The sequence below is a fragment of the Polypterus senegalus genome, chromosome 1 (assembly GCF_016835505.1).
Source record: "Polypterus senegalus isolate Bchr_013 chromosome 1, ASM1683550v1, whole genome shotgun sequence".
NCBI classification, from domain to species: Eukaryota; Metazoa; Chordata; class Cladistia; order Polypteriformes; family Polypteridae; genus Polypterus; species Polypterus senegalus.
This window is the reverse complement of record NC_053154.1, coordinates 277,229,218-277,242,405: the sequence shown is the minus strand read 5'-3', so window position 1 is coordinate 277,242,405 and position 13,188 is coordinate 277,229,218. Positions and strand designations below refer to the sequence as shown.

Sequence of the window (13,188 nt, the reverse complement as noted above, 5' to 3'; positions counted from 1 at the left end):
TCAAGCAGGATGATGACCTTAAGACACAACCCATTGACAACACCAGAGTGGCTTAGGGACAACTCTGGTAATCTCGTTGAATTGAAACTCTGGGGAGACCTGAAAATAGCGTGAGAGGACCATCAGAGACCCCCAAATCCAGGTGTGTGAAGCTTGTCATGTCAAACCCATAAAGACACACTGCTGTAATCGCTGCCTAAGGAGCTTTAACAAAGTACTGAAAAAAGGGTCTGAGATGTCATATTTCAGTTTTTTATTTGTAAAAAAAAACTCGTAGATCCGTCCCAACTTAAATCGCTTCGCACCTCTTCATCAGCGTCTTTTGTCCTGTAAATGGGTCGATAAGCAGCAAGCAGTCTGCTATCGCATCCCCCCACCGCCGCACAGTTTTCTCAGCTCAAGTCTGTTTACCTACATGTCAGTTGCTTAGAGTTGTATAGAGTGAGAAGTCAAGCAAAATGACATCCATCCATCCACACCTTTTATAAATACTATATTTGGAATAGTATTTGGAACACATGTATTTCATGTGTGTTACGTGTCTACAATGATCTATGTAAACACATCATTAAAACAGAAACTTTTTCATGTTTTAGTAATAATTGACAAAACGTAGGCATGAAGTGTATAATGTGTGAAGCCAAATATTAAAGAAACACTTTCACAAAAGCTACAAATATAAAAGAACAAGTGCGCTTCTATTCAAAAATATAACTGCAGAAAAAGAACCCACGTTAGGGTGCGACATTGACACGCATTTGCTACGACCGCTTCGGTGGTGCAACGGTATCAACTGTTGACTGGTAATCAAAACTTCATGGGTTTGATTCCGGACGAGTATGTCTTGAGAATTGAGCTGCTCGTATTCTTACTATTTTAGAATAAAAACATACATTTGATTCCAGTCTGTTATCAGGGGAGTGTTAGTCGTCTTGGTTCAAATATCAAAAGGACTAATGTGGTACATTGTTGATGGTGCAAGAAAATATCTTGTATTTTTGCAAGAACCAAGTTATTTGGTAAAGATGTGCTCAGATTTGCAAACAAACAAATTCTGTGGTTGTTTCTGCTTCTAAAATTAAATGGTGAGTGTACAGTGTAGGTACTGTTACCTTCATTTAAATGTCCTCAGCTTTGACTCCGAAGGCAGAGATTGCTATACTGTACTGTATGTTGTCACAAAAGCCACAAAGAACCATAGCAAGGTTTGGGGCAGCCACCTGTATATTTAGTTTCCTGGCTGCAAATCGTCGTTTAAATGATAGCACTGCTGTGCACAAAACTGAGTCCAAAACAGAACTGAGGGAGTAGGGAAAAGGTGGAGGCTTTTAAAGGGGAAGACAGGAAGTGAGATCAAAGGGGTTGGGCTCATAAGGGTCTCCTTCCATAGGCTCGGTCCCGGAAGTGACATCAAGAGGGCCAGGTGGAATCTCCCGTGAATGGTCTACAGGAAAGGGAGAAAAAGAGTCAGTGCACTCTGCCACCTCACGGTATGATTTGGAATTGCCCTTACTGAAGCCCTTTAGCTGCCACACGCGAGTGTGACAATGTTAATCAAAGAAACTTGCTCTGTGTTCATCCTATGCTTAACTCCATATCAGCCTTTATTTCTCCCCTATGTGACCAACTACATCCTTAGTCTTAAAGATTTTAAAATAATTCTTGCAATCCATGCCAGCACCTACATGGCACACCTGTTATATAGATTTCTTATCCATGCCCATTGACACACCCTCCATTCCACTCGCTCATTCTGAAAACTTGCATCTGAGTGAAATTTAGTGGGCTCTTTTACATGGGTCATTCCTTCAGCTGAAGTATATTTCATCATTTCTCCTTGTCATTTGTTTCATTCCAGACTGTATTTTATTTTTATTTGTCATCCTCTGGCTTTCTCTGTCAGGAATGATTTTCTCCGTTCTGTTATGATACTGACATTTTATTCATTTTTTTTTCTGAGCTTTATATTTTTTTATCTGAGTTCATATCATTTTTTTCTATGGTTTTGATTTACAGAGGGTATTTCTACATCTTTATTTTACTGAGCATTGAGGCTTCAGCAATCAAATTCTTTCACTGTTATTTCAACAAAGTCATGGCTTTTCACTAACAATCTGAAATAAAAAAATGTTTCATGGAGTTCTGTTCTGAGCTTTGTGCAGGTAACTCTAATGCATCTCTTTTTAATATTAAATCCTCTTTAAGTAACCTGGCTTTGCTGTGAGGGCGTCTCCATGTTAAATGCCCATGGGCCTCCTTTATAAAACTTAAAGCCATTATAAGGCCATAGCCCTATGTTCACTACAATATTTCCCTGAATGCTGATAATATATTACTTTTTATGTGACACCCTGTCTGATCTCTCACATGTTCTTGGTCCTTTCAGATCTTTTGAGATTCTGGCTGGATATAAAGTAGATTGATTCAAATATACTTTTCTCTTATTAAACAATATGACCCTGATTCATGGTAGAATAGAATTTGATGTTTAATATTGTTAGTGAGACCCTTGGAATAAGCTAGCAAGTAGCCTTGTAGACAGTAAGATTTTAGGATCTTTCAAAGCTAGACTTGATGTTTTTTAGAAGAATTACGTGGTGAGCTGAGTTGGGCTGAATGGACTGTGCTCATTCAGATTGTTCTAATGTTCTAGTGTGACCCTAACCTTCACCCCTGCCACCACTCCACTTTCATTGTCCTTTTCTGCTTTTTTGTTTTTTTTTCTAGAACTCAAAAAGATCCTCCATTAAACAATCCTCATGGTTCCTCCCCTGGCTCATATTTAAAGTGTTTCCTTTCAGTATTATTTGTTTCTTTTTTTAATTATTGTTCATTGTATTTTATGGGTGGGTCCACAAGAGGCAGCTAATCACAGGTAAGGGACCACCCCAGCCCTATCAAGGCAGGCTGGGAATTGATACCCATTAAGCTTCATCTGAATGCACCCCGGTTTTTGGTATCTATTGTAAGTATTTTGCACTTCTTTTGGACTCTGATTACTGGCTTTTGAACTTCTTGCTGTGTATTCCGAATCCCTTTATGGATTGTGCTTTTTAGAATATTTGCTCTTTTTTTACCCTTCATCATATTTTTTTCTTTTAATTCAATAAATCCTCTTTAATAAAGATACCTTGTTCTATACAAGCCAGGGGTGATTCTCTCCCTTGTGGGGCATTTTGAGTGTGTTTTGGGACATTACAGAATATATTCTTGAACTTAGTGAGTGTACCACATTTTGCCCCGTGCAGCCTGAAGCCAGACACTCTGGAAAGGCTGGTGGGATTCTGGCCTACTTCCCTGGATGTTTTTGAAAACATCACACCACCTTGGCAACTTGTGAGATTAAATCACAAGCATTGTGAGCATTGCCGCGGTTATCATCATTGTTGCCATCATGGGACTGGTGTCACACTGTTTATAACGCCATCACCCCTGAGACTACAAAAGATGACGGCATACTATCCTTGTAGAGTGTCCTACCTTTGTGATAAACTCCAAACTTACAACAAATTCCCTGTATTTTTTTTTGTTCACAGACAAATCCTTTTTATATTGTGTTGTTAATGGCCTGGCATTGTTTATTTGACTTTGATACTTTACTTACCATTAGGGGGTTCGATCACTAATTTTCCATCTTCTGGTTATAAGTTTAGTAATCAGCTCTCCGTTTCACGTCCTCATCAGGGAGTCTGATCACAAACTTGGGGTCTTGACGTCAGAAAGCCTTCTTTTAGCAGGTTTTGCTAGGAGAGCTCCCTTATAGCTTACGGTGCTAAGATGTTCACTATAATGTTACATGTAAGCACACGTGTATGCTACAGATGCACAATGCACCCTAACAATGCGCACGGATTTCAACAGCAGAAACACTGAATGGAGCCAGTGGAAACATCCCCAAAAAATCCCTAAAAATGAATCAAATAAAAATAAAACAGCAAAATTATATGAACCCTGACAGCTGTAGGCTACTGTATGTTTACAGAATCAGGTGCAAGTACTGGTGGAAAATAACGTGTTACATTTATATTTGTTATTGTGCTCGAGTAGACTATATAGGGAATTGTAAAGTAAATTTTAAAGTATTTTAAATCTAAAAAGCATATTTGTATAGTAACAATTCTACTTGGCTGCATTCTTGCTTACTACAAATGATATATTCAAAAAAGGGAATACAATCTATTATATTAAAATAAGTATTTTTTTAAGAAACTAAATTGTTCTTGTACTTGAGTAATTTTTTTAATTGTTTTTTTTTTACTTTTATTTGAGTAATTTAAATTTCAGATACTTTAACCAAAGTAAATTTTTGCCTTTGTATCAATACTCCATGGGTAATTTTTTAGTACTCTTTCCACCTCTGGGTTTAAGGCAGACATCAACCTTGGGTGCAATGCTAATCCATTGAATCTTATGCTCAATAGTACTATGTCATTTTAGAAAGTTCAATGAACCTATATGGAATGTTTTTGTAAGAAGATTAATAGGACAAAACTCTCTTGCACAGCATAGTAACAGGATGAGGATCTGATCCTGGATTCAGTGTATCTAAGATGTTGTAGTGCAAGCCACTGCACCACCACACCTCTCCTATGTTTAGCTAGTATGTATCAAATCAAATGAATATAAGTAATTAGTTGCTCTTATTCTTCATCTCCCTGAAACAGCAAAAGTGAAAAAAAAATCAGAAAATCCATAAATAGTATTCATTACAGCCTTCTCCTTAATGCTTCTTCGACATGGAATTGATCATCGTTTTTAATGTCAGATGTCTACTGCTACCGTCCTGACTCCTTCGATATACCATGACCACTCCAGCCAGTTCAATGACACCAGCCAGTCAGACCTTACAGGGCCCCTGGAGTGTGAATGTTAGCTATTTCAAGTATTTGTTGTCCCATCTCGCTAAGTAGATATTATAAAATAGTAATCAATACATCTGTCATCTAAGTCGTAAATAACAATCAAAGTGCTGTGTAGGATTCCACACACTTCACTACAATACTTTCTTTATCTTTGGTCTTACAGACATTTTTAAGTGCTCTTAATGTGCCTAACTGCAGAGACAACTGAGAAGACAAACTGTGAAGCACTCCAAGTCTATAATACCAATTTAATGTGAAGCCGTTTTATCAAGTGTAGGCATGTGTAGTCTTCTAAACAGCAGGAATATAAAAAGTAAATGCATTCACATTTCACTGGATCTCTGAGTGTCCTGCTTGAATTGGACCAAATATTTCCATCTAAGATAGACATCTCAGGTATCTCAAGGTATAAGTTAAACAAGAACTCTGACTTTTATTGAAAACTCTTAAAGAAACCAGTTTAGTAACTAAATTAATTGTAAACAAGGGGATGACACAGGAGCAGAAGGAGCTCAAAAATACTTTAACAAGATTAAAAGTTGACCGGAAGAACGCTTTGAGAAACAACAAAGGAAAAGACATTAAAACCAACTTATTAAAAGTCAAACAGGAGAAACAGAAGGTGATGAGACATTAAATCCAAAAGGTGGATCCAGAAACACACATTGCCTAAATAACTACACTGGAGTGCTAAAAGTAAGCTAGAATTTCTAGGACATAACCAGTTGTGAGAAAACAAACTTTCCACTAAATAATCTCACTTTAATTAATAGTTAAGCTATTAAGTCCACCAAGGACTGACTTTGGGTTTGCAGCCTGAGCAACATTAACCAGCTGTGGGTAACTGAAGGAATTCAGACCCTAATAAGCAAGGACAAAACCAAAAAGACCAAAGGGAATGAGCTATGGATCAAAGGCAAGCGCTAGAACAAATTATAACATATGAAGGTTTAATTGGACAAATGAATTGACACATGATGTGAGAAGCCCTCATAGGCCTTAAAAAATTTCATTAAATACCATTTTCCCTAAGATGAGTCCGCAAGGAATTACGTTTTTCATGTGACACTGCTCAATCAGTGTAGGCACCAGTTTATTGTTATGGACATGGTGGTCAAAAGAAAGATTAGAGTAGTAAAACCATGGGATGATGTCATTAGTTTATGATCAGGCAGATATCTTTGAAAACAGGCCAGAGTTAGAAGTTCTGGAGGAATCAAACTTACACTGCTGTCAGAACAAAAGGCACTAACAAAACTCAAAATTAACCACAAAGAATTCAATTTTTAAAAAATCCAAAAAAGATATTGAGTTAATTACTATTAACTAGCGCCAAGACAGACTGAGTTGTGTAACATGAACCAAAGCTAAGTTGACTGGGATGTGAGCCACCTTCTTACATAGTACTGTATATGAATAATGACATAAAAAACATCATATGACTTCCATGTCACAGGAACAGCAACTGGCATTGCATCAGTAAACAATATGGTCATGGCCATGTCTAACACAAAATCTCTACCATTTAAGCAAAATAATGTTGCCTTGTAAGAATAGCAAATGAAATATACTAACACAAAATAATAGTAAAGTGCAAAATCCTACATGACATGCAAGAAAATGCAAACAAAATCAGATCACAACATATGTATATACTAGCTATGATGATAAATACAATAAAAACATTAAGACAAACAAAATTAAAAGCTCAGGGTTGCTGGCTTAGTCTAAACCCACTGACTAACTACATCAACTTGATCAGCTCACTTTAACTAAGGCTGCCTCCACTTGTAGAAGCACTATGAGTTGTGCTGTGCACTTGTTATATGCACTTTGATTTGAACCAAATGTGGTATAACATTGTAAAGCCTACTTAATCTGATTCAGCATTGTAGAATGCAGGAGTCTAATCCTGGAAGCACTGGACACAAGACATGAAAAATCCCCAGACAGGACGCTGGTCCATTGCACACACCTATACTTCTGCTCATACAAGATCATTTCAAATTTCAAACTGAGTGAACTGCCAAATGCTGTAAAATAAATATGGACTACCTAATGATAAGTCCACTAAAAGGGTTTTAAAAAGCCCAAATATCACTACAATCCACATTCTGTATTTTCACGATTATTTTGACTCATTGATTATTGATGTTTATTAACAGGGCTCTATGGCCTATGTACCTCAGCAAGCCTGGATTCAGAATGCTACCCTGCGAGACAACATCCTGTTTGGCTCAGATCTGGAAATGAGTCGCTACCAGGCAGCCCTGGAGGCCTGTGCTCTGCTGCCAGACCTGCCTCTTCTTCCAGGGAAAGACCTCACGGAAATCGGAGAGAAGGTTAGGACTGTGTGCTCCTCTGTGCAACTAACCAGTGCTTTGATTTTAGATTAATTTTCTTTTTAGTAACCCAAGTCTATCAAATGTCCTGTGTATCTATTCTTTTACTTTATATTCTTGAGTGACTGAATGTGGTAGGTATTTTTTCAACCACACTTGCATATCTGCAGCACTAAGCATTAGTAGCTAAAGCATTAACACTAGAATCCCTGAAGCCTACGAAAAAAAGTCACAGTCTTTGTTTTGCAATTGTGTCAATCAGCCCAAGCAGCAAGCAGCCTGCTATCTCATCCCCCACCAATGCAGTTGAAGTTCTCCCAGCTCAAGTCTATTTATCTGGGTGTGAGGTGCCTGGAATTGTATAGGGTAAATAATATATCTTTATTTGGAATACATACATTTAATGTGTGTTCTATGTCTGCAACAACCTGGATAAATGTAGGATGACAGGAAATGTGAGGCAGGAAAAGTTGAAGACATAACTAAAACATAAACTTTTTTCATGTATAATTTCTGAAATGTTGATGTGAAATGTATAATGTGTGAAGACTGAAGATCAAGTATTAAATAAACACTTTCACAAAAGGTATAACAAAACTAGTGCACCTTTATTCAAGAATATAACCTAAAAAGCCAATGTGATTTATAAATGGACTTTGATTTTTACATATTGACAGCAAAATGTAAATTGAATAATTTCTTTTTCTTTGGTTATATTCTTGAATAAAGGGGCACTTGTTTTGTCATACCTTTTGTGAAAGTATTTATTTGATATTTGAACTTCAGTCTTCACATATTATGCATTTCACGTCAACATTGTATCGATTATACATGAAAAAAATTCTGTTTTAATTATCTGTTCAGAATTTCTTGTCTCACATTTTTGTCATCCTATATTTATCCAGATTATGGTAGAAATGGAACACACATGAAATGTATGTATTCCAAATAAAATTATATTATTTATCCTATACAACTCAAGGCACTTCACACCCAGATAAACAGACTTGAGCTCTGCGTCTCATTTCAGCTCCGTCGGTTTGGGAGGATGGGATAGTAGGCAGCTTGTGCTGATTCACACTTTTGCAAAACAAAACACGCTGATAGAGAGGTGTGAAGGAATTTAAGGTGGCCCGGCATTATGCCTTTTTTCATAGGCTTCAGGGATTCTAGTGTTAACGAGTAAACAATACGACTGCATGTTACATTTATGCCATGTGGGTACAGAGTAATGTCATACAAGTCACTAACTTTGTGACTGATCTAATGGTAAAAGATACATTTAAAAATATTTTATGCAAAAAAGCTCAATTTTATTGAATTATGGAAAGAAATCTTTTTATTTATTACCTCACTTTGTTAGAGATTTTAATACTAGCAGCAAAACACTTCAGGTCATAAAATAGCAATTGGCTTAACTGAAACTTTTTAAATTTTCCTGGTCTGCAACAAATTGAGCATGTCTGAATTATCTTTAGAATATTTGGCTGATTTTTTTACCCACAGTGACTTACAAGATCAGCATGCAGTACTGTTGTTGACTTGAAGGGTTTTGCATTCGGGATGTAGTAACAAGCTCAGGGCTGTATAATGAGTCAAAAGAGAGCTATGGTTTGAAATCCGTTGCATATGACAGGTTGAAATCACATCCTGTTAGGCACAGCATGTAGCATAAAATGACACTCCAAATGTCCAGTTCATATCCCTGTGTGCTTTCTTAATGCTGACTCAATGTTTTTTACCAGGGGATTAACTTGAGTGGGGGTCAGAAGCAGCGGGTTAGCCTGGCGAGGGCTGTGTACAGCAACACGGATCTTTATATCCTGGATGACCCTCTGTCAGCTGTGGATGCACATGTTGGAAAGCATCTTTTTGAAAAGGTGATTGGACCCAAAGGGCTCCTGGCAAACAAGGTAAGTTTTATAAATTGATGGATAAGCAGGAAAACTAGGTAAATACCTTAAATATAACAAGTTGACAAAAGAGTTAATTTACATTATCACAAGAATTTAATTTAGAATCAATGTTATTAACATCAGTAAAGCAAAATATCTAACACAAAGAAATATAAGAGAAAGAGAGCAGGCTTGATCTATACCTAATCTATCCTCTTAATCTTTATAATTATAACTACCAACGTAATAATAGGCTGCATGGCAATAACTCTAGGGGAAATAGGAAATTAAGGCCGAAGCTCTCTCACTTCCAGTTAAGACTATAAAATGACATCAAAAACTCAGAATCAACGTCTCCATGATAGGACAGTTAACTTTGTGAGCTGGAATGTTAAAGGCCTGAATCACGAATTAAAGAGAAAGAAAGTACTTTCTCACCTAACAGGTCTAAATGCTAAAATAGTATTTTTACAGGAGACCCACTTACTAAGCAAGGATCAGTTCCGGCTGCAAAAAGACTGGACTGGCCAAATGTTCCATTCTAGTTTTACAAAGAAAACTAGAAGTGTGGGAATTCTCATACATAGAACAGTCCCATTTGTAGCATCAGATGTAGTATTGGATCCTGAAGGGAGATATGTAATGGTCATGGGAGACTTATCTAACTGTAAAATGATCTTGATAAATGTTTATGCACCTAATGTTGATGATAAGGAATTTATACAAAATTTATTTGCATCCATTCACAATCTGAACACTCACAAAATTATAATGGCTGGGGACTTTAATTGTGTTCTAAATCCACTCTTAGATAGGACTTCTTCCACAGGGGGAACGGCATTTAACACCGCAAAGATAATTACAAAGTTTATAACTGATCAAAACTTATCAGACCCCTGGAGGTTTTTAAACCCAAACTCAAGAACATATTCTTTCTACTCACCAGTACATCATTGCTACTCAAGGATTGATTATTTCTTTATAGACAATAACTTCTTGCCTATGATTAAATCTTGCAAATACAATGCTATTGTTATTTCTGACCACGCACCTATGATTTTGGATCTAAAGTTACTAAGCCCCATACACTCACCCTGCCGATGGCATCTCAAACCCACTTCTATTAGCAGATATTAATTGTACAGAATTTATATCCAAACAAATCAAATTCTTTCTAGAGACAAATACATCCTCAGAGATCTCTGCAGGAATACTCTGGGAAACTCTTAAGGCCTTCTTAAGAGGACAGATTATCTCATATCTTTCCCACAGAAATAAATTAGAAACCAAGAAAGTAGCAGAGATAAAAGCGAAATTACTAGAATAGATGAAGAACATGCCAGACTACCAAGCGAGACTCTACATAGGAAACGACAGGCTCTGCATTCAGAACTAAACCTCCTGACAACTAAAGAAACTGAACAACTAATTTATAAATCCAGACATCATTACTATGAACATGAGAGAAAGCTAATAAGCTTTTAGCTTAACAAATTCACAAGCAAGAAGTGCGCAACGCAATCTCAGTAATCACTAACGCGAACGGAGATAAAATCGTCGACACAAAAATATAATGCACACTTTCAGAGACTACTATAAATCCCTATATACTACTGAGTTTAAAGAAGACAATACACAATCTAATGCATTTCTGGATACATTACAAATACCACAAATAGACACTTTTAGTGTGGAGGAACTTGATAAACCTCTGGCATTATCAGAATTACTAGATGCTATAAAGTCACTCCAAGATGGGAAAGCAGCAGGCCCTGATGGCTACCCTGCAGAATTTTACAAGAAATTCTCCGCTCAGCTAGCTCCCCTCCTATTAGCAACATTTACAGAAGCCAGAGATAACCAAACTCTTCCTCAAACTTTTCGCCACCGTTTTTTCGAAACAAAATAAGGACTTATTACAACGTGTATCATACAGACCAATTTCACTTCTGAATAATGACATTAAAATACTCTCGAAAATCATAGCTAGAAGGATGGAGAAAGTGCTCCCCACGGTAATATCACAAGGTCAAACTGGATTTAATAAGGGCCGACACTTATCTTCAAATCTTCGACGCCTGTTTAATGTAATATACTCACCAACTAAATCAAACACCCCAGAAATATTATTATCATTGGATGCAGAAAAAGCATTTGACATGATTGAATGGAAATACCTTTTTACTACATTGGAGAAGTTTGGGTTTGGCCCGAACATTTGTGCATGGATTAAATTACTGTATACTAACCCAGAAGCTTCAGTTTATATCAACAACATTTGCTCAGACTACTTTAAACTAGAACGTGTTATGAGACAAGGATGCCCCTTGTCACCACTACTGTTTGCAATTGCCATTGAACCACTGCCAATACATTGTCGAAATACTGATCAGATAAAGGGGATTATAGTTAGAGGATCCATAGACTTTTTTCAAAACATGGCAGGATCTAATCAGTAATATTTTAAAATAAGCTCATAAAGCACAGAGAATTTATTAATTTAGGTATTTTTACAAGCCTTAAATTTCACACCGTTTGCCTTGCTCTCTCTCTCAGGGGTGGCGATCAATTTGTCCTTAACTCAATTATTCTTTTTGTAAAAAAATGATTGATTTGTATGGATTTGAATAAAATTAATAAAATAAAAAAAAGAAATATAAAATGTTATAATCACTGAAATATCCATGGGAACTTTGAATAATATAAATGTTTACAAAAAACACAGTCAAAAACTCAAGAGGGTGTGTGCCATGAGTTACAATTAAAGTCCTGTTATAATTTATATAGCTTGGGCAATGATGATTACAGCCAACACGTTTCAAGTAGAATAAATTCTTCTTCTGGGCCATTGTTTAATTACTGGATGAAAAATAAAGTTGTATATGAAAACAAGGGAAAGAACTAGAATATGCAAATAGTACAGATTAAACAAAGAGATCTATTTCTGTCCTCCTGGCCATCAGACTTTGTCACCGAACTCCTCTTTAGAGACTTACAGTACATTATGTATGATATTGCATATAAGGATTCAACACTTCTACTGATTATATACCTATGTTTTATAAAATTGTATGGATTTATTTATCTACTTATTCATTAATATTCTCACCTAATCAAGTTTATTTGTTTTTTCTTTCCTTACAACTTTTTCTTTGACATCTTGTGAAACACTTTGAGCTACTTTGTTTGTATGAAAGTGTGCTATTAGAATAAAAGTTGTTGTTGTTACTTACATCAGTATCCAAATAAAGAGAAAATAATGGCTGTCAGAAGAAACTGATAACTGTGGTTGTAAAACAACAAAATTAACCAAAATGAAATCTTTATGTACAAATATAAAAATATGGAGAAAGTTTAAAGAAAAAGAAGGTAATAGTAACAACCCATAATGCATGATAAAAGGACTTCAATGCACTATATCAAGGTTTAAGTGTAAAAAAAAATGAAAATAAAAATATGAATGTAAGTGTAAACTATTTTATCCAAAAAAAGAGAATACCACAATTAGAGTGTTAAGTATGGAGTATACACCTGTGACTGCTCATCTAACAAATGCCTATCTGGTACAGGACTTGATGTAGCGGAAATGAGCAGAAAAGGATAATGTAATGTTAGCGTTTTTATCCTGTTAGATCATAAGAAACACATTAACTTCATTAAGACCTAATGTGTGAACGGTCTGAAGTATGAATATCCAGTTATCCTGTCAGTTGGTGTCCTTGTTGAGAAGATGTTACTGAGCTTAACTGGATTTGTAGAAGGTGGGCAGACACCAAGATGTGGCCACCCATATGGATTCCTTATTTAACCTTATCTAGCCATACCTGTTCAATTCAGTTCATGGGAACATGGAGATGGAACCTATCCCAGCAGCTTTAAGCACAAAGTAGGAATCGGGGAAGTGCTAATAACTAACCCATGGTGCAGGTTTAAATATTTTGTATTGAAATGTAAAAGAAATACGAAGGTGCTACTCACATGTGAGATGTATACGTGGTCAAGGAAGGTTGTGTAACAATACTACTAACATTACTGCCACTTCCAACACAATGCAGTTGTCTAGGCTACCTGTAATTTGGAAGTCTAGAG

At 36.3% G+C, this 13,188-nt stretch overlaps 1 protein-coding gene across 1 annotated transcript in view; it reads left to right on the top strand.

The window, feature by feature from the left end:
* abcc2 (ATP-binding cassette, sub-family C (CFTR/MRP), member 2) overlaps window positions 1-13,188 on the top strand; it is a 174,423-nt gene that overhangs the window by 113,399 nt on the left and 47,836 nt on the right. Inside the window, exons 17-18 of the mRNA XM_039775026.1 lie at window positions 7,028-7,204; window positions 8,950-9,117. Of these exons, the coding sequence (XP_039630960.1) occupies window positions 7,028-7,204; window positions 8,950-9,117 (345 nt within the window). The remainder of the gene's footprint in view (window positions 1-7,027; window positions 7,205-8,949; window positions 9,118-13,188) is intronic.